The following is a 23,935-nucleotide window of genomic DNA, read 5'->3' on the forward strand; positions in this document are numbered from 1 at the left end:
TGCTTAGTAGTTGAACTAGTTGATTAATTAATAAAACTATTTTATTAAATTTTACTATATATAGAAGTAGTTTATTTTTAGTAAGAACTACTTTATTTTATTTATTTATAGTAAGTGCTTAGTAGTTGAACTAGTTGATTAATTAATAAAACTACTTTATTTTATTTATAGTAAGTGCTTAATTAGTAGTTGAACTAGTTGATTTAACAAAACTAGTTTATTTACTATAGAAGTAGTTTATTTTTAGCAAGGAAATTAATAGAACTAGTTTGTTTTTTTAGTTAAAGCAATTATTCCCGCATCGACGTCGACGATGCCTATCCCGCATCCTCGTCGTCGACTCGGCGGAGGAGGCCGGCTTGATCAGAGGGGCCATGTCCGAGACTGGGCTCCGCCGGGCTGGTTTTGGGAGGTGCTACCTTCCGGTGGGCGTAGGTTGGTGAGGAGCCAGCCCGTCGTTGACCCGATCCTTATTTGGTGGCGGTCGCGTGGGCCAGTGACGGTGCCGAGGCTTCCGGACACCGCGGAGGTGGTACGTCACCGTGTCAGCGAGGAGGACCAGCACGTCCGTCGCTACATGGTTGCGTTGGAGGGCAGGTTCGACAATACCTGGCAGGTTCTTCAGGGATCTCACTGGAGCTATGATCCTGTGATGGTTCCGTCCCTTTGGGTGTCCACCGCCCGCGCCGATACCCGTCGGGCGCTATTGTTCTAGCTGTACTAGCGATGCTATATGTATGATAGTATTCGAGGTGTATTAGTGATAATATTCGACGATGTACGGACGCATGGAGATGATGTAGTTCTGCTTATAATTGAATGCATCCTAATTTGAATACTACTTTATTTTATGATTTGATTTTGCTTATTGAATGCTCAAAGTGGAAAACTACTCCTACTTTGAATGCTAAAATTGAAGAGCACTATGATTAGTTGATAGCTTATATGGTTTTTGTTTTCGCAGAAATCTAGGAGCCCCCGGCCCCTCCATCATCCCTGTCGTCGTCCCCGTCACCGCCCCCTCCGACATCGAGGTGAGACCAGCCAAATCCTCTTTTAGAAAGATAATTAAACGATATTTCAGGTTGACTGTAAGTCTGTCGAGTCTCCACCATATATGAGAGGACGAAGAATACCGACTGTTGTCGTGGGGGTAGCTTCTCCTTCGTTCCCGTGTGCTAGACAATTTGGTGTAATGCACTCGAGAACGAAAGGAGGAGCTACCATCACTGACGGTCGCAAATGTCAGAGAGGAATCAGTGAGGGAGAGTTCCGCCATATATATATGAGAGGACGAAGAATCCCGACTGTTGTCGTGGGGGTCGCTTCTCCTTTGTTCCCGTGTGCTAGCTAGACATTTTGGTGTAATGCACACGGGGACAAAGGGAGGAGCGACCATCACCAACGGTCGAATGTATACACCACGTGAGCTGAGAGTTTTCAAGAAAAGACTCGACAAACTGATAGTCAACCCGTGATGAATAATAATGATCTAACTTAGGTTTTTAGTACATATATTTAATTGTAGATGTTTAATATTTGAATTATGAACATAGGAAATGTCGTACTCGGACGACGAAAGTTTCCCGGGGGAGTGCGACTGGTGCCACGACGACCGAGGTCAGTGCGACAGGCCTCACCTGGACGAAGATCGGCGCTTCAGTATTAAGCTGGAGGAGACGTTCGATGTTGAAACGGTACGCAACGAAGACAAGTGTTATTTTTTTGTAATTAAGCACGACTTCAACTATTTCAACGTGTACTTTTCATCTTTTACAATTCGGCTAGCTTATCCCATGCCATGCAAGACGCTACGTCTTGGAGAGGATGGGTTTTGAAGACCATGAAAGTATGGAAACAAAGAAAATTCACCTAAGGACCCATCATGATATAGATTTTGAAGTAAAGCTATATAATTCTGAGAGCGTAACCCATTTTGGTTGCAAAAATTGGGAAGCACTTTGCAAGATGTATGGTTTTGATGAGGGTATGCTTGTCACCATGGATCTTGGTGATCCTGACATCGAGCAAGACAATATGGACATTTGGGTCCTTGTTGATACGCTTCCAATTCTACCGCTATGTGAGTTTCTCAAACATAGTTATTGTTGGGGATCGTAGCAGAATTTTAAAATTTTCGTACGCTCACCAAGATCCATCTATGGAGTATACTAGAAACGAGGGGAAAGGAGTGCATCTACATACCCTTGTAGATCGCGAGCGGAAGCGTTCCAATGAACGAGGTTGATGGAGTCGTACTCGTCGTGATCCAAATCACCGATGACCGAGTGCCGAACGGACGGCACCTCCGCGTTCAACACACGTACGGAGCAGCGATGTCTCCTCCTTCTTGATCCAGCAAGGGGGAAGGAGAGGTTGATGGAGATCCAGCAGCATGACGGCGTGGTGGTGGATGTAGCAGGATCTCGGCAGGGCTTCGCCGAGCTTCTGCGAGAGGGAGAGGTGTTGCAGGGGAGGAGGGAGGCGCCCAAGGCTGTAGTACTACTGCCCTCCCTCCCCCCTTTATATAGGCCCCCTGGGAGGGGGGGGCCGTCCAGGAACCCATCTACATGGGGGGCGGCGGCCAGGGGGGAGACTTGCCCCCCAAGGCAAGTGGGGCGCCCCCCCCACCCTAGGGTTTCCAACCCTAGGCGCAGGCGGGAGGCCCATGGGGGGCGCCCCAGCCCACTAAGGGCTGGTTCCCTTCCCACTTCAGCCCATGGGGCCCTCCGGGATAGGTGGCCCCACCCGGTGGACCCCCGGGACCCTTCCGGTGGTCCCGGTACAATACCGGTGACCCTGAAACTTTCCCGGTGGCCGAAACTTGACTTCCTATATATAATTCTTCACCTCCGGACCATTCCGGAACTCCTCGTGATGTCCGGGATCTCATCCGGGACTCCGAACAACTTTCAGGTTTCCGCATACTCATATCTCTACAACCCTAGCGTCACTGAACCTTAAGTGTGTAGACCCTACGGGTTCAGGAGACATGCAGACGTGACCGAGACGCCTCTCCGGTCAATAACCAACAGCGGGATCTGGATACCCATGTTGTCTCCCACATGTTCCACGATGATCTCATCGGATGAACCACGATGTCGAGGATTCAATCAATCCCGTATACAATTCCCTTTGTCAATCGGTATGTTACTTGCCCGAGATTCGATCGTCGGTATCCCAATACCTTGTTCAATCTCGTTACTGGCAAGTCTCTTTACTCGTACCGTAATGCATGATTCCGTGACTAACGCCTTAGTCACATTGAGCTCATTATGATGATGCATTATCGAGTGGGCCCAGAGATACCTCTCCGTCATACGGAGTGACAAATCCCAGTCTCGATCCGTGCCAACCCAACAGATACTTTCGGAGATACCCGTAGTGTACCTTTATAGTCACCCAGTTACGTTGTGACGTTTGGCACACCCAAAGTACTCCTACGGTATCCGAGAGTTGCACGATCTCATGGTCTAAGGAGAAGATACTTGACATTGGAAAAGCTCTAGCAAACGAACTACACGATCTTCGAGCTATGCTTAGGATTGGGTCTTGTCCATCACATCATTCTCCTAATGATGTGATCCCGTTATCAATGACATCCAATGTCCATAGTCAGGAAACTATGACTATCTGTTGATCAACGAGCTAGTCAACTAGAGGCTTACTAGGGACACGTTGTGGTCTATGTATTCACACATGCATTACGATTTCCGGATAACACAATTATAGCATGAACAATAGACAATTACCATGAACAAAGAAATATAATAATAACCATTTATTATTGCCTCTAGGGCATATTTCCAACAGTCTCCCACTTGCACTAGAGTCAATAATCTATTTACATTGTGATGAATCGAACACCCATTGCGTCCTGGTGTTGATCATGTTTTGCTCTAGGGAGAGGTTTAGTCAACGGATCTGCTACATTCAGGTCCGTATGTACTTTACAAATATCTATGTCTCCATTTTGAACACTTTCACGAATGGAGTTGAAGCGACGCTTGATATGCCTGGTCTTCCTGTGAAACCTGGGCTCCTTGGCAAGGGCAATAGCTCCAGTATTGTCACAGAAGAGAGTCATCGGGCCCGACGCATTGGGAATCACCCCTAGGTCGGTAATGAACTCCTTCATCCAGACTGCTTCCTGCGCTGCCTCCGAGGCTGCCATGTACTCCGCTTCACATGTAGATCCTGCCACGACGCTTTGCTTGCAACTGCACCAGCTTACTGCTCCTCCATTCAAAATATACACGTATCCGGTTTGTGACTTCGAGTCATCCAGATCTGTGTTGAAGCTAGCGTCGACGTAACCCTTTACGACGAGCTCTTCGTCACCTCCATAAACGAGAAACATATCCTTAGTCCTCTTGAGGTACTTCAGGATATTCTTGACCGCTGTCCAGTGTTCCATGCCGGGATTACTTTGGTACCTTCCTACCAAACTTACGGCAAGGTTTACATCAGGTCTGGTACACAGCATGGCATACATAATAGACCCTATGGCCGAGGCATAGGGGATGACACTCATCTTTTCTCTATCTTCTGTCGTGGTCGGGCATTGAGCCGTGCTCAATTGCACACCTTGCAATACAGGCAAGAACCCCTTCTTGGACTGATCCATATTGAACTTCTTCAATATCTTTTCAAGGTACGTACTCTGTGAAAGACCAATGAGGCGTCTTGATCTATCTCTATAGATCTTGATGCCTAATATATAAGCAGCTTCTCCAAGGTCCTTCATTGAAAAACACTTATTCAAATAGGCCTTTATACTTTCCAAGAATTCTATATCATTTCCCATCAATAGTATGTCATCCACATATAATATGAGAAATGCTACAGAGCTCCCACTCACTTTCTTGTAAACACAGGCTTCTCCATAAGTCTGTGTAAACCCAAACGCTTTGATCATCTCATCAAAGCGAATGTTCCAACTCCGAGATGCTTGCACCAGCCCATAGATTGAGCGTTGGAGCTTGCATACTTTGTTAGCATTCTTAGGATCGACAAAACCTTCCGGCTACATCATATACAATTCTTCCTTAAGGAAGCCATTAAGGAATACCGTTTTGACGTCCATCTGCCATATCTCATAATCATAGTATGCGGCAATTGCTAACATGATTCGGACGGACTTCAGCTTCGCTACGGGTGAGAAAGTCTCATCGTAGTCAACCCCTTGAACTTGTCGATAACCCTTAGCGACAAGTCGAGCCTTATAGATGGTCACATTACCATCCACGTTTGTCTTCTTCTTAAAGATCCATTTATTTTCTATGGCTCGCCGATCATCGGGCAAGTCAGTCAAAGTCCATACTTCGTTTTCATACATGGATCCTATCTCGGATTTCATGGCTTCTAGCCATTTGTCGGAATCCGGGCCCGCCATCGCTTCTTCATAGTTCGAAGGTTCACCGTTGTCTAACAACATGATTTCTAGGACAGGGTTGCCGTACCACTCTGGCGCGGAACGTGTCCTTGTGGACCTACGAAGTTCAGTAGTAACTTGATCCGAAGCTTCATGATCATCATCATTAACTTCCTCCCCAGTCGGTGTAGTCACCACAGGAACATCTTCCCGCGCTGCGCTACTTTCCGGTACGGAAGGGGTGACTATCACCTCATCAAGTTCCACTTTCCTCCCACTCAATTCTTTCGAGAGAAACTCTTTCTCCAGAAAGGACCCGTTCTTGGCAACAAAGATCTTGCCTTCGGATCTGAGGTAGAAGGTATACCCAATAGTTTCCTTGGGGTATCCTATGAAGACGCATTTTTCCGACTTGGGTTCGAGCTTTTCAGGTTGAAGTTTCTTGACATAAGCATCGCATCCCCAAACTTTTAGAAACGACAGCTTAGGTTTCTTCCCAAACCATAATTCATACGGTGTCGTCTCAACGGATTTCGACGGAGCCTTATTTAAAGTGAATGCGGCAGTCTCTAAAGCATAGCCCCAAAATGAGAGCGATAGATCGGTAAGAGACATCATAGATCGCACCATATCCAATAGAGTGCGATTACGACGTTCGGACACACCATTTCGCTGAGGTGTTCCAGGCGGCGTGAGTTGTGAAACGATTCCACATTTCTTTAAGTGCGCACCAAATTCGTGACTTAAATATTCTCCACCACGATCTGATCGTAAGAATTTTATTTTTCTGTCACGTTGATTCTCAACCTCACTCTGAAATTCCTTGAACTTTTCAAAGGTTTCAGACTTGTGTTTCATTATGTAGACATACCCATATCTACTTAAATCATCAGTGAGAGTGAGAACATAACGATATCCTCCGCGAGCCTCAACACTCATTGGACTGCACACATCGGTATGTATGATTTCCAATAAGTTGGTTGCTCGCTCCATTGTTCCGGAGAACGGATTCTTGGTCATCTTACCCATGAGGCATGGTTCACACGTGTCAAATGATTCGTAATCAAGAGACTCCAAAAGTCCATCTGCATGGAGCTTCTTCATGCGCTTGACACCAATGTGACCAAGGCGGCAGTGCCACAAGTATGTGGGACTATCGTTATCAACTTTACATCTTTTGGTATTCACACTATGAATATGTGTAACATCACGTTCGAGATTCATCAAGAATAAACCATTGACCAGCGGGGCATGACCATAAAACATATCTCTCAAATAAATAGAACAACCATTATTCTCGGATTTAAATGAGTAGCCATCTCGAATTAAACGAGATCCAGATACAATGTTCATGCTCAAAGCTGGCACTAATTGAGGTTTAAAACTAATCCCGTAGGTAGATGCAGAGGTAGCGTGCCGACGGTGATCACATCGACCTTGGAACCATTCCCGACGCGCATCGTCACCTCGTCCTTTGCCAGTCTCCGTTTATTCCGCAGTTCCTGTTTTGAGTTACAAATATGAGCAACCGCACCGGTATCAAATACCCAGGAGCTACTACGAGTACTGGTAAGGTACACATCAATTACATGTATATCACATATACCTTTGGTGTTGCCGGCCTTCTTGTCCGCTAAGTATTTGGGGCAGTTCGGCTTCCAGTGACCACTTCCCTTGCAATAAAAGCACTCAGTCTCAGGCTTGGGTCCATTCCTTGGCTTCTTCCCAGTAACTGGCTTACCGGGCGCGGCAACTCCCTTGCCGTCCTTCTTGAAGTTCTTCTTACCCTTGCCCTTTTTGAACTTAGTGGTTTTATTCACCATCAACACTTGATGTTCCTTTTTGATTTCCACCTCCGCTGATTTCAGCATTGAATATACCTGGGGAATGGTCTTTTCCATCCCCTGCATATTGAAGTTCATCACAAAGCTCTTGTAGCTTGGTGGAAGCGACTGAAGGATTCTGTCAATGACCGCGTCATCCGGGAGATTAACTCCCAGCTGAGACAAGCGGTTGTGCAACCCAGACATTCTGAGTATGTGCTCACTAACAGAACAATTCTCCTCCATTTTACAGCTGAAGAACTTGTCGGAGACTTCATATCTCTCGACCCGGGCATGAGCTTGGAAAACCATTTTCAGCTCTTCGAACATCTCATATGCTCCATGTTTCTCAAAACGCTTTTGGAGACCCGGTTCTAAGCTGTAAAGCATGCCACACTGAACGAGGGAGTAATCATTAGCACGTGATTGCCAAGCGTTCATAACGTCTTGGTTCTCTGGGATTGGTGCTTCACCTAGCGGTGCTTCTAGGACATAATCTTTCTTGGCAGCTATGAGGATGATCCTTAGGTTCCGGACCCAGTCCGTATAGTTGCTGCCATCATATTTCAGCTTGGTTTTCTCTAGGAACGCGTTGAAGTTGAGGACAACGTGGGCCATTTGATCTACAAGACATATTGTAAAGATTTTAGACTAAGTTCATGATAATTAAGTTCATCTAATCAAATTATTCAATGAACTCCCACTCAGATAGACATCCCTCTAGTCATCTAAGTGAAACATGATCCGAGTTAAGTAGGCCGTGTCCGATCATCACGTGAGACGGACTAGTCAAGATCGGTGAACATCTCCATGTTGATCGTATCTTCTATACGACTCATGCTCGACCTTTCGGTCCTCCGTGTTCCGAGGCCATGTCTGTACATGCTAGGCTCGTCAAGTCAACCTAAGTGTATTGCGTGTGTTCCGAGGCCATGTCTGTACATGCTAGGCTCGTTAACACCCGTTGTATGCGAACGTTAGAATCTATCACACCCGATCATCACGTGGTGCTTCGAAACAACGAACCTTCGCAACGGTGCACAGTTAGGGTGAACACTTTCTTGAAATTATCATAAGGGATCATCTTACTTACTACCGTCGTTCTAAGCAAATAAGATGCAAAACATGATAAACATCACATGCAATCAAATAGTGACATGATATGGCCAATATCATTTTGCTCCTTTGATCTCCATCTTCGGGGCACCATGATCATCTTCGTCACCGGCATGACACCATGATCTCCATCATCATGATCTCCATCATTGTGTCTTCATGAAGTTGTCACGCCAACGATTACTTCTACTTACATGGCTAATGCGTTTAGCAATAAAGTAAAGTAATTTACATGGCGTTATTCAATGACACGCAGGTCATACAAAAATTAAAGACAACTCCTATGGCTCCTGCCGGTTGTCATACTCATCGACATGCAAGTCGTGATTCCTATTACAAGAATATGATCAATCTCATACATCACATATATCATTCATCACATCTTCTGGCCATATCACATCACATAGCACATGCTGCAAAAACAAGTTAGACTTCCTCTAATTGTTGTTGCCCGAGATTCGATCGTCGGTATCCCAATACCTTGTTCAATCTCGTTACCGGCAAGTCTCTTTACTCGTACCGTAATGCATGATCCCATGACTAACGCCTTAGTCACATTGAGCTCATTATGATGATGCATTACCGAGTGGGCCCAGAGATACCTCTCCGTCATACGGAGTGACAAATCCCAGTCTCGATCCGTGCCAACCCAACAGATACTTTCGGAGATACCCGTAGTGTACCTTTATAGTCACCCAGTTACGTTGTGACGTTTGGCACACCCGAAGTACTCCTACGGTATCCGGGAGTTGCACGATCTCATGGTCTAAGGAGAAGATACTTGACATTGGAAAAGCTCTAGCAAACGAACTACACGATCTTTGAGCTATGCTTAGGATTGGGTCTTGTCCATCACATCATTCTCCTAATGATGTGATCCCGTTATCAATGACATCCAATGTCCATAATCAGGAAACCATGACTATCTGTTGATCAACGAGCTAGTCAACTAGAGGCTTACTAGGGACACGTTGTGGTCTATGTATTCACACATGCATTACGATTTCCGGATAACACAATTATAGCATGAACAATAGACAATTACCATGAACAAAGAAATATAATAATAACCATTTATTATTGCCTCTAGGGCATATTTCCAACAGTTATTAGCTAATTTATATTGTTTATTTCAAAATAGTTGACAACTTATTTTCATTGACAGCTTATTTTGATTGTTCAAACAATGTGCGGAACATGGTAGACAGAACCTACTACACCGATGGCTCTGAGTTAACTTATAAGGAGAAAACTCATCTGGTCGGATTTTGTGCTGATCTTGAGAATTACAATATCTATTGTAAAACTCCTCCACATTATGGTCAATACGTGCCACTAGTGTACGTGTTGAACTACGGTAACTACTATGGAGATACCCTGGTAAGATTTCTTAATATTACGACATCCGTGCATATTTTGCATACTTCTAAAACTAGTACATCATTGCTAACTATGAAGTTATTACTATGTTTTTCAACAGATAATCCCAGAGGATTGTGTGCCTCATTTGATGTATCAGAATGGTAGGCTTGATGTTTTGAACATACAACCAGGTCATCCTACGAATCTCAACTGTCCATACCGGATTTCTAAAAGAAGTGGAGACATGCAAATCAAAGAATGGAAAAAATGTATGGAAAGTCGCAAGGAGGTTCTTGGAAGCAAAAGGAAGCGAAGCGCAAGAATTGGAGACAGGATGATCTCCATTCTCCATAATGGAGAGTCAGGGTCTATATTGTTTTATGATATTTTACCTTAAAGAGGGTATTTCGGTCCTACCTAATACTGATGATCATGTGCTAAAAACAATTAAGTAGGGTTGGTTCGATGACTATGAGGATGATGATCGTATGACTTGTTATTAATAACGAGTAGAAGTTGTATGATGATGATTAGTAGGACTTGTTATTATATATGATGATGCATGATGCGTGCATGAAGAGTTATTATATATCAGCAGGTGAAATGAACATGGATTGGATTGAAGTGAAGGCAACATGCATGTGGTGCATGTCGAAAGTAGTACAATCCAAACTTGATCAAGTTAGGATTAGTATTACTTTCGACATGCACCACATGTTGCCTTCACTTCAATCTAAGCCATGTTTAGGCATAGCAGTACGTAGCGTTGGTAAACCAAGCACGGAGATATAAGAGAGGACACTTCTCTCTAATAGCTACCTAATAACAATCTAAATTAACCCCCAAAACCCCTAAATCAGCCCCTTTAAAAAAACAAAAACCTCAGCTCCAGCCAGATGCTGACGCGTGGATGCCTATTGGTTCCGGTTGGTGTCACCAACTAGGACCAAAGGCCCCCCGTCCTGGGCTGGCCGCAGCGGCCACGTGAAGGACCTTCTGTCCCGGTTCATGTAAGAACCGGAACTAAAAGCCAAAGGCATTAGTAACGACTTTTTAGTCCCGGTTCACAAACCGAAACAGAAGGCCCTCACAGACCGGGATAATAGGCCCTTTTTCTACTAGTGCGTCGCCGGAGCGCGAGTCCCCCATGATGCTCCGAGAACTTAGGGAGGAAGACGAACTGCCACGGCACGTAACCAGTTGAGTAGTGGGTCTTTTGATCCGGATCGGATACGGTGCCCTCCAGCTTTGTTTTGGGGCAGAGCCGGCGTCCTCCTCTGCCGAGCAGCAGAGCAAAGCATCTCCCGGCAAACGTGTGCTTGGAGTAGAATGCTGCTGTTTTTTTTTTTGGAGCGAGAGTAGACTGCTGGTGGGCCGCTCGGCAAGCATGGCCCGTTCTGCTTGCCCGATCCGTTCTGCAGGCCCATACGCGACCCAAGTAGAGTGGGCGCACCATGAAGCAGGAAAGAAGGGGTAAAGTTCCTCGCCGCCGGCGGCCACCGTGCGCGAGAAAGGAGACGCCGTCCGCCCTGAGCTCCCCTCCTCCCTGCCGGTGCTCCCGGTGCCCGCCGCCGTCTCTGCCCGGCTTCCCTGTCACGGTGGCCGAGCCGCTCGCTTCCTTTCCCCACAGGTCGCGGGCCACGGCCTCCTCCTCTACGGATGATTGATTTGGTATGCCCTGCTCTTGCTCTGAAGATCACTGCTTGGATGCTAGTGGAATCGATTTCATTTTGTCCATGTCAAAATTATTAGGACGAGAGGTAAGATGAGCTTGCGAATTTCAAGGTGATTGGGGCTTTGCTAGGCACAAGTGCCAGATCTTGTTGGAATCTGTCCATCTGGTACGAGCTTAGTGATAGATTGGCGAATCATTGTGTGCATCGTCTTGTGTTTAATACTGTAGAACTTTGCACAACTGACTTTTAAAAGAGGATTTCGACCGAGCAACCGTCACATGTGAATCGAATTTTGTGATGGGTGGCTATTGTTAATTAGTGCGTTCTTGGTCTGTAGATATGGACTGCTAGGAGAGGATGGCTGCTCGTCAGATATGCTGCTCAACTTTTGAGATGACAACAATACCGGACTTGATGCGATGATATCTATGTAAAACAATCCTGGGCTTTATGTTTATGCAAAACAATTTTGGTTGCACACTGGTTGATTCTGGAATCGGACCCCCGTGTGGAGCCTGTACGTCCTATGTGTTTTTGTAGCTTCTTCACCAAGTCTCGCCAAACAGCATTATACAAACTCATTTCCAGCCTTGGCTAACTCCAATCCTGTGTGTGTTTGTTTGTTAATTTACAGTTGTACTGAACTGTAGCAAAGCAGGGGATCATTTGTGTGAGTTGTACTGAACCGTGGCAAAGATGAGCCCTTTGTCTTTTCTTGTTGTAGCTTCATACATACACCATCTTGACCTTAAAGTTAAACTCACTAGTATATGCTTTTGCCAAAGCATTTCTCTTTTACCTTTTTTCAGGGTTTCTCAAGCAATTATGTTTTGTTGGTTGCTTAATTATGAAGTGGCTATAGCTATATTGGAAAACTCCTATGCTTCATCACTTCTTTTTTATCCAAAATCTCTGGCACTTAAACTCTGTTTTTCCACATAAAAACTGTATGTTATACACCCACTATGATTCTTACTGGATGCTATGAACCACTCTCACTCTTGACTTCACTTCCATTTTGTGCAGTTGGACTGAAGCATTGATGACCCTCGAATCATAATTCGGGTTCTCCTTGTTCTTCTAACCACCCTGACAATGCAACATCTTGCTCAAAGCTTTTATTTCTACTTTTCTTTTCTTTTCACACACTCCTTGTGCCAAAGGTGTTGATGTGAATGCCGACAAACAAGCCCAAATTGATTTGTTTGATCTTAAGATAGTTAGTTTTATCTTATGGCTCTTTAAATAGTTTACCAGATATTGATATACATGAAAAAATATTCTGGACTTGATGGATATGTCCAGCAAGTTCTTTGTGTTTGTACTTTGTATGTACACTTAGGCTGACACTGGGTGTGGTGGACTGTGTCATCCTTTGTGTTTTTGTAGCTCATGTAGAGCAAGTTCCCACACAACAATATACAAGAGAATATGGATTTCCGGTGGTACATTGAGTTGTTTCACTGGTGGCTAGTAAAATACCACTACAAACATGTTACAGGCGGATGTTTTTCCAGGGTTGCCAAGCTGGGTCCCTAGGTTGTTCAGCTTAACATACGATGTAATTCATCTCTGTAGGAATCAATTCAGTTGACGATTGGTGTAGATGGCTGCTCTGATTGGGCACTTGGAAGTTGGGAAACATGGGTAAATTTCAATTTGGCTTTCAAACTGGGGTATGATATAGATCGTAATTGCCCATGTCATCATGATGTTAGTTAATTTTCAGTGCCAATTGTTTGCACTTCTCTACTGTGTGATTATCATTTTCCTGGCCCTGTTGTCAGTGCAATACTTTGATTCGGTCAAACAGGTTCAGTGTGTGGATATTATTACGTAGTTTCTCTTCAGATAGAGGTTTATGCTGTTTCATTACAATTCATGGTGTCTTGTCCTATCAAAGTAGAGTACTAGCTGCAGGATTGTGTAAGTTTAACGTCCATTAACTGTAGTGTATGTGCACAATAAATGGATAATTTTCCCTGCAATCGTGAAAACTTCCGCTTGATATGCATTGCTGCTATCATGTGGACAGTGCGGAGAACTTGTAGTGGCACTTGTTTTGACAATAGGATGCCTTCTGGTCCCACAATTGCCATATACTCTATTTGCCAGTGGATTGAATGCTGAAATGATTTGCAGGAACAAAAGTTGCTCCAGGTCCAGGATGGTCCCTGACAAGGCGAAAAAACAGAGCAGTTCTAGATTCATGAAGATGGTGGCCTTGGAGGTTTTCTGAAGAGCTAAAGGATGGAAAACAGTTGGGATAAAAGTAGCTTTGGTGCCTGCACCGGTAGTATATGATGCTAGCTTTTGCTGTCTTAGCTGCTGGATTTCGATGATTTTGCAAGCTTGATGTGATTATGCAAACTGTTAGGATCTGAGTCTAAACTCCAGCACCTTTTCTTGCCTTTTTTTTGGCTTTCGTTGTGTTTTTAGTTCAGCATTGTACTCTGTCATGTTTCGTTAATTCAGCTGGGTGCAAGGCCTCTGTATAATGATAATAATAAAATATAAGATTTCTTTTTGTATAAAAAAGAGTTTATGCTTTCAATTATTATATTATCAATTCTTGCTTCTTCTCATGCTTTACCGTCAGTAGATTACTTGACGTTTAAGAGAGCATTTGAGAGCTTTTCATCAACTGTCAAGTTTACTGTGGTGTTTTGTTTCCTAGGTATCACAGTAGCAGCAGAATATTATTCGAGCAGTTAGTTGGTTGAACTTGTGCAGTGATTATTGTTGTGCCTGGTGGATGAGAAAATTATATTTTAATCAGAAGGGCTTGTTACATAAGTAGAGGCTTCATATAACATGTTGTTTGTTGTTTCATTTCCTGCTTATGTCTCAGACTTGGTGATGGTTGATTCAGTTGATCGATATCTCGTATTTTTTCAAATATCAATGTATGAATGTATTAATTAGGTTCTCAATATATATTTGCTACAGGTATGGCTGTAGTCTACACTTCTTCAGATGTATACATACTTTTTTTTAGGTTATGCTTATGCTTAACCACACTGATTATTTTGCTTCAAAAAAGCTGCCTGCTGCCGTATTAACACTTAGGGGTAACTTGAATAAGGGCAATTCCATGACTTCACAAATTGTAAAGAGGTGAGCCTTCAACTTCTGTTTTTTGAAACAGGTGATATTATACATATTCAGTTTCTTTTTTACTTCAGCACATCAATGCGATGTTTATTAATGCTCCTAATTCTTCTACCCTATTGCAGTTACTGAAGGGAACCCGCACGCTTCCATCCCATGACCCCTAAAACTGTCGGTGAGCCATCACTTTCTGAGTGTTGTTCGACTTTTTTTCTCAAAATCCTCAGCCAGTAATAGATTTACCCTGTTTGATGTTTCAGACTATTGCTAATGGTTCTGGAGCTTCAAATTTAGTTTGCTCTTTCTTTGGAATGGAATTAATGTAAGAAGCTTAATTAATTTCTCGACAAGCTATTCCTGAGTTTTTTTGTTAGAACATCATCATGTCTGCGTCTGCCTTATGGGTCCTCTAGTAACTAGTTAAACACTTTGATGGATGCAGACAAGCATTTCCCAAGTTTGGAACCAGAAGATTCTTTTCAAGCAGACATCATAGAGTCAAACACATATGCCTATCAGAAACTGGAAAAGGCTCCTGAGTTTTAGGTTAGGTGATTGAGCCGTCTGTTTGCGCAAGTGAAGTAGGTTGCATATGTATATGATTGAGGTACCTGAGGTCTTGACTCCCTATCAAAAGGTTTTGTCATGGAGCAAACTGGGCGCTTTTTATCTCATCTAGAAAGTGACCTAAATCTCATAGAGTTATGATATAAACTTCCTATACCAACTCTGCTCATGCCGATTTGCTGAGTCAGCAAGCTATGGTCGAACAGTGGCACAACAATCTGTCAAAATAAATTCAGGTCATTATACTAGGTTGACATGATATTGATATTATTATTTTGCGTGCATAGAAAGAAAAGCCTTCAGTTTAAGAAAAAAACTCTGCTAAAATTATTTTCAAATTTGTGGAGGACATTTTAGTTTTTTTTACAGGGATGTTTTAGGTTTACTTGGTGCTCTTTTTCTGTAGCACTTGTTGGTGCCCAGTACAATCCCTTTGTCACAGAATCTTTCTGCTTAGCTGCTCACAACTATTGCAATAATGTTGCTAAAATAAGTAGGAGGGCTAGGTTCTTCGCAAATAGGGAAACCATTATTGCATAGGAGCGGCTTTGGTTCCTTGTCAGTTTGGATAGTTTAAATTGGCAAAAGAATGACCTATTGCAGTGTAGCCTTGTACATTCACTTTTCTTTGTTAACTCCAGATCCACAATATCCTTCGTTTATTCTGCAACAGCAAGTTGGCAACATCTTTGACCAACTAATTTTCGGTTCTACAGCGACCATTTTCATTATGTAGGCATATGGCACACTGCACAGTTAATTAATAACAAATATCAAGCAGCATCACGCCTTGTCTTAGATTCTTCTACCGAATCCGACTGCATAGATTAATTATTGGCTGCTTAATCTACTATTATATTCCTTGTCATCACAAGGCACGCGCTGGTCCATGATTAAGGCCCATTTACAAACTGTGTATCTTTCAATCAGCTGCTGGTCCCAGCGCGGAAAGGTAAAATAAACATATCGATGGATCTCATTATAAGGTTTCAGATGGTTTACAAATGCACTGATTTTGTCTTCTCTACTTGTTCCTGCTGCAAGAGATTGCTCTGTTTCCGCCCATTGTCCTTGGTCCTCCATCTTACATGCAGTTGCTTAAACTTTTCTGTTCCATTTCATTATGCACGATAAATTTCTGTTCCGTTTCAAAAAAAGCTTTCATACTTATACCGAATTTGGTTTGTTCGTGTGCATTCATTCAATCCTGTAAAGGATCCATGGAAGGCTACTAGACGAAAAGATAAGCAATTTGTTTTGGCATACCGAGGTAATTAATATCATAGTCCATATGTTTTTTCAATCTCCTCAGGTTTGATCATCAGTTCTTTGTTGGGGTACAGCTTGTATGACATGCGTGGCCCGACATAACTTGCAATGCGGGACATGACAAAAGCGGCAACCAAACAAGCTCTTTCTAAAACCAAGGGAAAGGCTCCACACGGTACTGCCAAACGAAACACCTTTTTACAGTGCTGCATATTTGACTAATGACCCACTTTGCCAATCATCTTTCTTTTCTCTCTCTTAGCTGAAAGGGGTCTGCATGCCTTGATTTATGGAGTAAAAGCGCTCTTGTGGGAGAATCTGCAGGGCGTGAATCTGTTTACGTGGGAAAAAGACACCCTAAAGTATGTTTTACAAATAGCCGTTTCGACGTACGTTGCCTTGTCGCCTGCTGCCAGTAGTCGGTCAAACGTCGCTTTTGTGGACGACGCGATGCCTGCTTTCCGTAGTGATTTTCCGTTAGAAAAGGTTGGTGTAGGAGCGAGTAGTATGTGTCAAACATCATGTGAGGATTCTGAAATATTTTAGCGAAAAATGAAGTTCCATGGAGAGCACATGTTTTTCGACTGCCTTACATGAAGATCTAGCTCAAAATACTGTTGGATTTTCTGACATTCTAATAGCTAGCTACCCTAACACTACTGCACCTTGGTCCACACTATGGCTGATATAATTCTCCAAGTGTGCCCTTGTAACGAGTGCCTAGCTCTGGCTGTTGTGGACTAGACTACCCAGAGCCTTTGGATTTACGCCGACCCGTAAATAATTCCGCACGCTGACACTGTAACTTGCTTGCAAGTTGGAATGCACGACGCTAGCTACATTTTGGTTCACCTCACTCACTATGAAATTGCTAGTACCTCCGGTGCTTAGGGAGAGCACTTAAATTCCCCTTTCTTAGGCTTCACTTTACCACCGGAAACCATACATTGCTTGAAGTATGCGCGCCATCTAGTCAATGGATTGTCTTTGTTGTCTCGGTGTCCACTGAAAGCGCTCGAGCAGCTGTACTAGATTAAGAGGGATACGCTAGGATTTGTGAGACTAAGAGGGGGACAGGGCATAGGAAAGCAGGAAAGGAACCTCCACAGCCATCAGCCATGCACACACGCGGCGACGTGGTTCCAGTTCATGGATAGATGTGAGGAAGACTGTTTGGTCCAATGGGGGCAAAGGGGAAACAAAAGATCGAGGATCAAGCGACTGCTCTCACACGCCGTAGTTCGATTCTCACCGCCGCTGCCTCATTTTTTTGACTGGTCAACTGTCAGAGAGGAGGTGATTAAGCGTCTTCGCGCGTTAGCCGCCCCCAGCAAGATTATCAAAAGGAGCGAGTTAAGTAGTAGTTTTAGGCCCTCATGAGCTACATAGTCTACAAATGTGTGCATTGTCCCCTGTAAGAATCTTGAAGGGGGTAGCCTGATTGTCCTTGATCCCATGTGAAGCTCCTCGCTTTATTCCATATGCACCACTGATTACTGTGCGCTCACAGAGGGAACGAGATCACGAGCCTTGATCTCCTGCAGTGGTGGTACGTACGGTTTTTGCGCGCGTTGTGCGTTATCGACAGAAAGGAAAAGCGCACGTGAAACCTGGTGTCTCTTTTAGTAGTACATTTTCCACCAAATTCTGGAGGTTCTTCTGTAGTTGTGGCTGGACTGTTAATTTGGTACTCCATCACATCGGTGTGGGTTTTGGCAGTACGGGTGTATTGCCACAATGTCACCAGCTGGTGCAATTGCAACCAGTAGAAATGAGAATATAGTATTGGCAATTTGGCATAATATACACCTGAGTCGGATAAGACTAAGAGTCCTTTGAGGCTGCAGAAGATTAGTTGCTATCATGTGCGTAGGATAAGATCAGATGTCTCTGCTGGTGCAGAAGATAGTTATCCTCTTCTTGAGCCTTTGTTCTAAAAAAATAGTTATCCTCTCTTTCTTTTTTATCCAAGGAGAGGCCTCCCCCTCCGATTTCTAACTATCAGATGTCTCCATTTGGTCTTTTACAGAGAGATAGTTATCCTCTTGGTATGGCAATATGCTTATTTTCCTTAATTCCAACTACGCAGCACATTGTGAGGATCATTGCTGTCGACTGAGTGACAAGCTTGTTTCTCATCATTGTTGTTTTTGGTTATAAAAACATGTTTCTTGGTCTTCCGTTCATTCTGTTTATAAATCCAACTTCCATGTAATTTTAGACTGACCCCCAATGTTTCTGTGCAGGTAGCCACTACAGTTTCCAAATTCCAATGCTCGCGTGTTAGTCGTTCCCAAGATTTTACAACCCCGAGTATGTACTCTACCGCATTTTCCGAAAATTCTTCTCCTCATTCACCTGATGTCCCCACACTTGTTCAATATGTTTCCGTGAAGTTAGACATACAGTACTTCTCAAAAACCCATAACGCAACTGACCAAATAACTAGAAGTAAAGAAGACATACAGTACTTTTCGAATGCTCATACTGTAGCTGACACACCAGAGAACTAGAAGAATAACCTGGATTAGAAATTCCGATGATACACGAGTGTTCTCCGCTACAGCCTACAGGACCTTGTCAGGAAGCAAAAAAGAATAGCAACAGAAGAATGCATCGCATTCATCATACATCGTTCCCATGCAAATGCATGCAGCAGCAGCCAAAATTTTGATCAGTTCCATGTTAGTCCCTCTCCATCCTCCTCCTAGGCCTATCACCCAATTTCAGCTACAGCTAGCTACTCTACTAGCTAGGCAGTCAGTGATGGATCACCTACTACTCCATGCCAAACAGATAGTTGTAGTACTGAGGAGCCGTCGCGCTGGCGGCCGGGTTGCTCGTCGTCACCCAGGTGCCATTGTTGCCGGTGGAGCCCTCGTACCCCCCGCCGGCTGACGCCGCTGATCCGGACACCATGGAGGCATAAGGAATGTTGCTGGCGTAGCTGTTGCTCTGCCTGCTGCCGTCGCCGTGCCCTGTTGCGCCGGTGGCGCCCCACACGGTGGCGCCGCCGCCGCTGGGGTTGTTGGTGCCGCTCATGCCCATCGTGAAGTCCACGTTCACGCCGGAGCCGTAGGTGTCGAACGCCGAGGCGGGGAACTGCTGCTGCTGCAGGTGCTGTTGTTGCTGCTGCTGGTAGTGCAAGGCGAGGAGGGACCAGTAGTCCTTCTCCGCCGGGGGCAGCATGTCTGGGGATGCCACGTTCGGTGCGGGCAGCGATAGGACGTCTGGCTGGAACTTGGAGGCGCGGGCGGCCGCCCCGGCGCCGATGGGCAGGTCGCTGTTGAGGATGCTCTCGACGTCGTAGCGGCTCATGTCGAAGTTGGTCACCGCGTTGAGCCCGCGGAACTTGATCGCCGCAATGTCGTACGCCTCCGCCGCCTCCTCCTGCGTGCCTGTTGTGCGGACAGACGGTCAGATAATTGTACCACATTGTTTGTTTTTGCCAAACATCGTAAATTAATCACCAGTGACTTAATTAATTTAGTAATGCACTGAGCCCTGTGGTGGTGGCACATGAAACGGCAAAAAATGGCAATGTGGGATCAAGAAGACTCACTGAAAGTTCCCAGGTACAGGTCCTTGTTTCCGGCCACCCTGCCGATCCTTGCCTGCCACCGGCCGTGCTGATGATGCCTGCCATCAAATATACAAAACAAATCTCGATCGTTACGAACATTTGACTAAAAGATGAAGACATTTGCGTGTCCTTTCTAATTCATATATTCAAAGTCCAGACTAGTACCACATTTTGTTTTGGCAATGCTCATTCAGGTGAAACAATCGTTAATTACCTTGTTACTCCTCTGTAGATGGATGCCCCTCGCGAGAAGCCGCTGCTCTTCCTGTGTGAGGAACACGCATTGAGGTCAACATGCATGTGTGAGAGCTCGGCCCAAGTAAAGCAGATCATATGCAAAAGCTGTGCGGACTGGCCATGCGTGCGTGCACGCGTACGGCAAGGTGTGTACGTGGAGAAGATGAACAGGACGCGCAAGTCAGCAAGCCCTGTGAATCTGGCAATCTGGGTGGTCGCCGGCCAAGTGCTCACCTGCGAAGCGACGCGATGAACTCCTGCCGCGTCATCGACTTCATCTCCTCCAGCTCCTTCTCGTAGTTGGACACCTTTTGGATAGCAAAGAGGCTCAGCGATCAGCATCCGGCCTGATGTATATGGAGTTGCCAATCAATGCCGATCTCTTGCCGGAGTCGGTCACTCACCGGGAAGTTTGTCGTGGTGGTCGGGCCCCAGTACTTCAGGGCGGCCATGTCATAGGCCCTCGCCGCCTTCTCCTCCTTGTCATAGCCTCCTGCATTTCCCCCAAAATTTCTAATGTAAGACTCAAATGCTTGTGTTTCCAAATCATGAACCAGATGGCATCGATGAAGATGTGTAAAATGATTGGATGTGGCTTGCGATTGACATACCTAAATAGACTGATGATGATCATTTATCACCAATGCACCAACGAGTTGAGAAATTTGTGGGAGAAAAGCAAAGAGAAAACATGTTAGTGATGATAATTTATATGTGTGTTTTTGCAGGATTATTGGACAAAGCATGCATGATGCGTGTACCTTGGCGGCCTTTGCGGCTTTGGCCCTCCCGGCGGCAGCTGTTGTCCCACAGGTGCGCCTCGTACCTCCCCGTCCACCGGTGCCTGCATAGTGCACATTATGCATTACTTCCACAAACACCAAGAGATCGGTTAACAAAAAGAAACTTAATTGAATCAGAAAAGTGCCAGCAGTTCACTCCGGTGCATGCAATAGATGTTTAGCTAGTAGTACTAATTAAGAAGTAAGAAACATCCTACCCAACTAGCTAGTGTGTTCTTCTTTCCTCTCGATAGGAAGAAGATGATGCATGCATGTGATTAGCAAGTATATATCCCTACCTGGTGACGCCACGGTAGATGGAGGTCCGCTGGCCAAATGTCTCGGCGGGCCTCCTCGCCTGATCGGACTCGGCAACCTCCATCGTCGCCGCCGCGACGGTCACCGCGCCAGAGTTCTGATCCGTCATCCCGTCGTGCGCCGGATACCGGTGTAAGAAACCCGCGGCGATGCTGCCCAGCTCGCCGTGGTCCACCACAGCCGTCGATCCCGTCCCAGCGCTGCCGACGCAGCCGAGGAAGTCCTCCATCTTAGGCGCCTCATCCACCGGCGCCTCATCTCCTACAAACATACACCGTTAGTCACAACTCACAAGGTAGGACGCATGTGTAGCTAGCCTGCTCACTAGTACGCATGATCGATATAGTGATAGGGGTGTTGGCCTCCTTACCGGCGATCTGGTGGGCGGAGGAGGAGCTGGAGAGGGCCTCGAGGAGGCCGTGGTGGTAGTTGTTGGAGAGGGAGAAGGAGAGCCAGTGGTGAGCGGGGTGGGTAGCGGAGCTCATGTCCATATCCATGGCGGCCGCGTGCCTTGATAGAAGTCTAAGCTAGAAGAAGGGTAGCACCGGTGCAAGGAGGGGAATGGGACTCTCTGCAGGGAATAGTCAAAGTCCGGTATAAATAGAGAAGGTCTAAACAGTGCAAAGCTCCGGCCGGTCGCTTGAGCTTGCTTGTTTGAACTGTGCACTGTTCACACCCTCCCTCTCTCTAGAGAGGATGTGAATGCGTCCAAGGAAACCACTCGTCCAAGTAGAGAGCTTGCACACGGGCCAAGGAAGGAGAGATTAATTAGAGAGAGTGATTTGTGGAGTAGTTTAATGCATGGTAGCCTCTCGCTTTGCGAGAATCCAAAGGGGCGTGAGGGGGGTGGTAATGGTGGTCGACAACGTGGAGGCGTTCCATGGGGTGGTATGGGCGGTCTCCTTGACCGGAATGGCGGCCGCTGTTCCCCCGCATGCAGCCCCCCGCCATAGCCGCGCGCGCTAGCTAGCCATGCAACTTTTCTTTTCTCCCTCTCCTTTTTGTTTGCTCTCTACGCCAAACCCGTGGAGCATAGCTGGAGGAGGGTGTGGGTGGTGGTGCCGTTGCTTTTCTCCACTCTGATGAGTGTTTCACTCGGTCCTTCTCCATGGCGTTTCTCACGCGTGGATTAATTTACTGTGATGTTACATGCGGTCTCATTGCTTAGTTACCGCTAGTGTACAAGACTGATGGAGTGTGATATCTCCTATCCTACTTGAAAAGAATCGTAAGGTTCTGTCGCTCACCTCGTCCTTCGTATAACATTCCCCCTCCACTCTCGTATTTTATTGGCTTACCAGATAAAATCCTACAATTCATTTAGGTTGATAAATCACGGGCATAATTTTAAACAATCATTTAGACAATCACACTAATATAGAAGATAATCATGGGCTAACATACTATGGAATATTTACACCCGTTTCGACGCACGGGCAATTGTCCAGTTTGCTAAAAGGCCTCAACTACCAAGATATATATACACTAGTAGAAAACAGGGCTTAGGTCACAGGGCAGTTTTCACATTAGCCCTGGTTCAGTCACGAACTGGGACTAATGTGAGCATTGGTCCCGGTTCGTGAGCCCAGGGGGCCGGCCGGGGCCTCGTGGGCATTGGTCCCGGTTCGTATGGACCCTTTGGTCCCGGTTGGTGGTACAAACCGGGACCAATGGGCCACGCTCCTGGCCCATCACTCTTTAGTCCCGGTTCATACCACAAACCGGGACTAAAGGGCTGGTCCTAGTTGCGGCCAGTGTTTAGTCCCACCTCGCCAACCGAAGGGCGCTCACACCAGTTTATAAGTCCGTCCCTCTATGCCTTGTTGAGCTTCTATTAAAGTGAAAATAGAAGCCCTTATACAGAAAATTTGACTTAAATTCATAGTAAATTTCATAAAAATTTAGTATGAATTTAGGTTGAATTTTCTCTATAAGTGCATCTATGTTCATTTTTTATATTTATAAAATAAATAAACCTTAATAAAATAAATAAAACTAAATAAACCTTAATAAAATAAAATAAAATAAAATAAACTATAGTAACTACAATAAATAAACCTTAATTAATTAAGTAAAAATAGCAGCAAGTAAAATAAATAAAAATAGCAGCAGTAAAATAAATAAAAATAAAATAATTAAAGTAAAAGACATAAGTAATTAGAAATGAAATAAATAAGTTTTTTGTTGTAAGTATAAAAGAAAACCTTTTCAGAGTTCATTTGAAATGCTTTTCAATTTTACGGTCTTATAGCTCAAAATAATTAGTAAATGCATGAAAAATAACAAATGAAGTCAGAAAGGATTGACAAATGATGATGTGGCTTTGAATGGTGCATTTTGAACACACAAAAAGTCAGGAGTTCAAATAAGTTTTAAAAAATGAAATCCCTTTGTAACAGACGAGTTTCCGGATGAAATCCTGATACTTTGAAAGAGATTGTCCGTTTTGTACACGAAGTGCATCCAGTTTTTGCCGTAACCCTCTCAACTTTCTTGCACATGCTATTTGGATGAAATGATGATATCATGCCAACTTTCAACCTTTTCAGAGTTCATTTGAAATGCTTTCAATTTTAGGGTCTTATAGCTCAAAATAATTAGTAAATGCATGAGAAATAACAAATGAAGTCAGAAAGGATTGAAAAATGATGATGTGGCTTTGAATGGTGCATTTTGAACACACAAAAAGTCAGGAGTTCAAATAAGGTTTAAAAAAT

General features: G+C 44.7%; 1 protein-coding gene and 1 long non-coding RNA gene across 4 annotated transcripts; one reads left to right on the forward strand and one right to left on the reverse strand.

Moving 5' to 3' along the window:
- The first annotated feature begins 10,880 nt into the window (after positions 1 to 10,880).
- On the forward strand, positions 10,881 to 20,703 carry LOC123166310 (uncharacterized). 3 transcript variants are annotated; one of them, XR_006483435.1, is made up of 7 exons: positions 10,881 to 11,346; positions 13,494 to 14,637; positions 14,723 to 14,784; positions 14,905 to 16,299; positions 16,373 to 16,473; positions 18,545 to 18,611; positions 20,114 to 20,702. It is a non-coding gene; the product is annotated as an uncharacterized lncRNA (long non-coding RNA). The 3 variants fall into 3 exon arrangements; XR_006483433.1 differs by having other exon boundaries at positions 14,723 to 16,299; positions 20,114 to 20,703; XR_006483434.1 differs by lacking the exons at positions 13,494 to 14,637; positions 14,723 to 14,784; positions 14,905 to 16,299; ... (1 more) ...; positions 18,545 to 18,611; positions 20,114 to 20,702 and adding an exon at positions 11,689 to 12,999.
- Positions 18,805 to 21,861, reverse strand: LOC123166309 (AP2-like ethylene-responsive transcription factor AIL5). The gene is made up of 9 exons (XM_044584092.1): positions 21,589 to 21,861; positions 21,200 to 21,479; positions 20,880 to 20,962; positions 20,730 to 20,738; positions 20,523 to 20,611; positions 20,353 to 20,426; positions 20,096 to 20,146; positions 19,861 to 19,937; positions 18,805 to 19,696 (listed from the first exon to the last, which is right to left on the reverse strand). The coding sequence occupies exons 1-9, from the start codon at positions 21,713 to 21,715 to the stop codon at positions 19,077 to 19,079; spliced, it is 1,410 nt and encodes a 469-aa protein (XP_044440027.1). The 5' UTR covers positions 21,716 to 21,861; the 3' UTR covers positions 18,805 to 19,076.
- Between the last annotated feature and the right edge of the window lie 2,074 nt (positions 21,862 to 23,935).

Source organism: Triticum aestivum, chromosome 7D, assembly GCF_018294505.1.
Source record: "Triticum aestivum cultivar Chinese Spring chromosome 7D, IWGSC CS RefSeq v2.1, whole genome shotgun sequence".
In the NCBI taxonomy this organism is placed as follows: Eukaryota; Viridiplantae; Streptophyta; class Magnoliopsida; order Poales; family Poaceae; genus Triticum; species Triticum aestivum.